General features: G+C 33.6%; 1 protein-coding gene across 1 annotated transcript; it reads right to left on the reverse strand.

Annotated features, from left to right (window-relative positions):
• Nucleotides 1-679: 679 nt before the first annotated feature.
• LOC115706123 (probable LRR receptor-like serine/threonine-protein kinase At4g29180) lies at nucleotides 680-5,198 on the reverse strand. Its single transcript, XM_030633657.2, has 12 exons — nucleotides 4,646-5,198; nucleotides 3,429-4,463; nucleotides 3,169-3,304; nucleotides 3,006-3,077; nucleotides 2,859-2,930; nucleotides 2,696-2,776; nucleotides 2,445-2,593; nucleotides 2,039-2,262; nucleotides 1,794-1,920; nucleotides 1,632-1,691; nucleotides 1,361-1,553; nucleotides 680-1,278 (listed from the first exon to the last, which is right to left on the reverse strand). Exons 1-12 carry the CDS (start codon nucleotides 4,710-4,712, stop codon nucleotides 828-830), a joined length of 2,667 nt encoding a protein of 888 aa, XP_030489517.1. The 5' UTR covers nucleotides 4,713-5,198; the 3' UTR covers nucleotides 680-827.
• Nucleotides 5,199-5,574: the final 376 nt, after the last annotated feature.

The raw sequence follows: 5,574 nt of genomic DNA on the forward strand, positions 1-5,574 counted from the left end.
ACATTTTATATTTTTATTTTATTTAAAAATACTAATAGTAAAAATTTTACTCCACAATATTTTATAGGCTAATTAAGATTTTTGCCCCCTGAACTTTAACATATATCAAATTATACCCCTAAACTTTTAAGGTCGTTAAAAATGCTCACTGAACTATTGAAATTGTTAGATTTAAGGACTTTTGTCAAATTTCATTCAATTTTATTTTTTTTTAAAGATTGTTTATGTACTAAATCATGCTCCCAAATTTTGATATTTACTAAATCATGTCCCTCGAACTTTGACATGTACTAAATTATGTCATCTGAACTTTTATCCATGTTAGACTTTTTTACTAAAATTGGAAAAAAAAAGTCCTTAAATTCAACAATCTCAATAGTTTAGGGTGCATTTTTAACGACCTTAAAAGTTCAGGAGACATAATTTAGTACATGTCAAAATTCATGGGACAAAAATCCTAATTAGCCTATTTTTATAATAATTAAATCTAAAAAAATTGATTTATCTTTACAAAATAATTATAATTTTTATTTAAAGTAGGAATAAATATTTTTTTTCTGGATTTTTAACTATGGTCAAACCTCGAAAAGATAACAGTTCTCAACAAAAATAATGATTGAAAACAACTGTTATCTTTATTTTTGTTATCGTGAATTAATTTGATATAAAACAACTGACCTATTATTAAAAATCAATCAATAAAATTTGTAGAATTACTCACAATTTCTTTGTACAAAAAAAACAATCTTAAAGAAACCAAGTACAAACTCGAAAAACTATGACTAAAGCTATTCATATTAAGCAATGCTATGTGGGATGGGATTTCATTACCTACCCAATGGAACTGTCATAGATTCCATGTTCATGGAATCAGTATAAATAGAAGACATCTCAGGTGTACTACCATATGAATGAAAGATTAATCTCTGTCCTGGTGCTGGAACTCTTTCTTGTTCCCTCGAAAAATCGACCCCTAAACACTGTTTAAGCTCTGCCAAAACATAACTCATTGTGGCTCTATCTTCAGAGTGGCATGCTGTACATGCCATAGCAACTTCCAAGACTTTTCTTAGAGAATTCACATCAAAGTTGTCTTGAAGCCTTTGGTCAACAACACTTGTTATATCATCTTCTTCAAGTTTATAATTCACCCAATGTATTATGTGGATTGTTTCATCGCTTCTGATTATTGCTGGTTGGCCTGTTATGAGCTCTAATAGAACTACTCCAAAGCTATAAACATCACTTTTCTCAGTTAGCTTTTGAGAACGGTAGTACCTGAATCAAATTGATCAAACAAATGCTCATTAATCACTTTATTTATTTGTTCATAACAATAAAGAAAGAGTTGGGAACATACTCAGGGTCAAGATATCCTGCTGTCCCCATAACTGCAGTTTCTGCTTGAGTGTCATTGTTGTCGGTAGTAAAAACTTTAGAAAGACCAAAATCTGCTATTTTAGCATCTAAATTTTCACCTAAGAGAATATTGGCTGTCTTTACATCTCTATGTACAATAGGTGGCTTGCATCCATGATGTAAGTACTCTAGCCCTGTGCAGCATCAAGAATATTGTTATAATGTTCAAGGCTTAGTTTTGCTGATAGAAAATTATGTGTGCAAAAGCTAACCTTGTGCAGCATCAACTGCAATGCGAAGTCTGGTTTCCCAACTCAAATGTAGAGTTTTATCTGCAACCATCAAACATGACACAACACAGTTTTTGAATGTTCCATTTCGGTTATTGGGAGATAACATGGTGATAAAGACAATACTTTTGAATGGATTAGTACCTGAAAGACATTCTTTTAGGTTGCCATTAGGCATGTATTCATAAATAAGCGCCAAATTCTCATGCTCGTCGCAGTATCCAACAAAAGAGGCCAGGTTTCTATGATGTATTCTCATCAAGAGCTCAGCCTACAGTCAGAAGAAACTCATCATAATTCTTCTATATATTCAGTTTCTTTCTTAAGGCAAGTGAAAAGATCTTATAGTTGGATATTGATTAAAAGGGAAAAAGAAAAAAACCAAGAACCTCAGTTTGGAACTCCCTAGGCCCTTGAGATGACAATGGAGACAATTTCTTGACTGCAACTTGTGTGCCATCTTTCATATAGCCATGGTACACAGCCCCAAATCCTCCCTTTCCAATTTCCTTTTCGAAGTTGTTTGTAATCTCTACAACCTCATCATGGTTATACTGACTCTTCTTCAGTGCCAAGGTTCCTGATTTCTTAGCATTTGCAGCATTTGCAGCATCTGCAGTATGAGACATGGTGTTTTTATAGACATTCAGAAACAATCTTTTCCCAAATTTAATCAGTTATACTCCTCCATGTTTACATTGGAATTCTATTCTTGAATTCATAAACATAATACTTACATCAGTTACATTTGGCATAAACTATGGAAGAAAAAGAAGTATTGAACAAGAATCAAACCTCTTTTTTTCTTTCTTCTTTGTATCTTCAGTACGATAATCACTACTACAAGGATGAAAACAACACATGCCAATGATCCAATTATTGGAGCAACAATATTATTCTTCTTTTTGCATGAACCCGAGCTACAAAGATTTCGATTATCCACACTGAAATCAAAGAAAGGAGAAAAGTAAAATTAGAGAGCCTATGCTACATTTGAACTTATACATCATGTTCAGTTGGAAAGAGGCTTCTCTCCTCATTATTACCTTAAAGTTAGCAAACCATCCCTTGATCTTTCCAGAAGAGCTGTAGGAACAACACCAGACAATTGGTTGCCTTTTAAATTTCTGCAAATCAGTTGTAAATTGACTAAATTATTTAAGGCCATCCTAATTACATTACCACAGCTTCAACATTATAACAACTTACAGTAACTTGAGAGATTTCAGATCTTCTAGAAATTTGGGCATAGGTCCAGTTAAATTGTTGTGAGACAGATCCCTGCAGAAGAGCTGTTGTTAGTTATTAGTAAATATCATAAACTTTATGCTGTGAAACCAGATAAGGAATGCTTACAAGAATTCTAGCAATGAGAGCTTGGATATGGATGAAGCTATATTCCCTCTCAAACGGCTTGAGGTCAAGTTCCTATACAAATAAATGGTTGCTATGATAAAAATGGATGGTGAAATGAATATACTAATCATCATAGTACAGAAGATCACCAGGAAGTACTCACAAAGAAATGACCCGAGGAGACGAGGCATTGTTACTACATCTTAAACCTTCCCAAGAGAAATTCCTTGGTCCACAAGGGTCACCTCCCCAGTTTCTAGTAATTTGATATGTGCTTTTGACTTCTTCCATTGCCTCAACTGTATGTAATGAATGATATCACAAAGTAAATATTTTGATGAATTGGTTGAGTTATAAATGATGCTCTCTGGTGTCTGTTTTTTTTAGATGAACTTATAATGTAAGTTTAGTAGAAGAGCATACCATCTGCAGAGTATGTTGGCAACTCATCCTTCTGTTTGACCATGTAAATCTCAACAGCATTGAGGATCGGCGGGAGAGTAGAATCCTTAGTCTTATGAATAGAAATCCGGTGCTCTTTCCCAACCAACGCTTTCGAGTTTGATACTACAGTTGTATACAAATGACGAGGAACAAAGGGTCCAAACAATGGATTTCCATTCCAAGTTACATTGAATTTTCTTGACTGGTTTCTCCCAAGTTGCTCAAGTTCAGCAAAGTACATAAAAACATAAAACTCAGAACTCAAATCAGTTGCATTCCATTTCAACTCTAAAGCCTCACTACCATTTCTTGGCCTGGCTGCAGTCATGATCACTTCTAAAGGCACTCTATAACCATTCTCATAGTTATTGACATCTTGAGAAGTTGTGATTGAATCCCAACTGGTGGACATGTATGAGGACCAAATTCGATCATACGTGTCATCTTGGTATCGGCCTGTTCCATTGGTTTCCCCAATATCCAATCTTTGAAAGAGTACTAAAGAAGCATTGGAGCCAAACTCAGTACCATACACAGAACTGTTTAAGGGTCTGAGCTCCAAGGCTGATATGAAAGGAGTACCTAAGCCTTTGTTCACAAGACAAATGTGTATGGTGTCTGATGTTTCCATGGTGATAATTTCTTTAGTAACTATCTCAGAGGCATTGTTGAATTTCACAGTGGACCAAAGATTAACATCCACATAAAGATCAAATTCTGGGGGTTTGTCTTTTCCATCATAGTTACCATAATAGAAGGTGGCTCTGATCAAATTCAAACCTCCAATTCCAACTGCAGGTTTCAGGGAGTAACAATTTTTGTTTGCTTGAGGAAAACTCCTGAGATCTGAGAGAGGAAATGGTAGGTTGGGAACTATTGGGTATGCATATTCAGAAGAAATGTTCTTGTTTACTCCTGTCACTATGTAAGCCCCATCTGAAGCATAATTTATCCCAGTGTCTGGGTCTCCATAATTTAAATTCGAAGAAGAGCCACAATCTATGCTTATGTATCCTAATTAAGAAACACTTTAAATTAGTTTTACTAAAATATGCATGATTATGTCTTTCATTAAAAGGTCAGAAGAAAAAGCTTTCATCTTGTCAAGGCAATAAAAATTCTGTTTTGTTTCAAAAATGAAAGAAAGAGCATCACAACCCTTTAACATGAACATAATAACCAAAAATTATACCAACCTATTTGACGCTGAGCATGAGCCAAAGTTGCAGAAATCAGTAGAAAGTAGGCAATTAACACTGTCATCTTACTTGCCTGGAAATCAAATAAGCCTGAAACTAAACTGTGAAAAGATAAACATGGAAAGCATTTTAGTACTTGTTAGAATCAACACTCAAATTTGGTCAAATGTTGTCATTAAACACAATATGTATAATGATCACTTGAAGCCACCAAGAATTTTCAACGGATGAACAGGATTAGGTGGGTGGAAGTGGGTAATAAGTTTTTAAGCACGATTATTCCATTTTGTCCTTTTCATCTTAGTATTATATATATCCTTTTTAGCTAACAAAAATTAAAATCTTATCATCAGCAGTTGTTTAGGCACCAAAGTTCACTTTTTTTTTTCGTTTTTAAAAGAGTTGGAATTGAACAACAACAATCAAAGTCAAACAAACAAACAAAAAAAACTTGTATTAGTGGCCTACTGGCCAGCATGTTTATTTTAATTCACAACAAATAATATACAATTATTCTTCCTATACAGACTTAGATTTAGTATTAGAATTAGTAATACTTGTAATATACGTACCATTTATATATATACTAATACGTAGTTTCAGACTAAAATCCATGTAATATCTTAGTTAGACACATCATATCACATAATTATAATAAATTGAATTGAATTATAATATATAAGAATATTCGCACTAGTGCTTTTCAAGGGGGACCATATATATGTGAAGTTGAAATAATCTTCATTGAATGATTATAATTTATATTACTATTTTTCATGAGGACAAGTTATTTGACATATAAATGGGACTCAAATATGAAAGCTAGAGAATGAAAAGAGCTCCTGCGGCTAAACCAGAAAATTTCATTGCATAATTTTGTTAGAGGTCCCATTTCATTGAATTTTTTTGTACGTAACGACTTTGGT

Source organism: Cannabis sativa, chromosome 1 (assembly GCF_029168945.1).
Source record: "Cannabis sativa cultivar Pink pepper isolate KNU-18-1 chromosome 1, ASM2916894v1, whole genome shotgun sequence".
NCBI classification, from domain to species: domain Eukaryota; kingdom Viridiplantae; phylum Streptophyta; class Magnoliopsida; order Rosales; family Cannabaceae; genus Cannabis; species Cannabis sativa.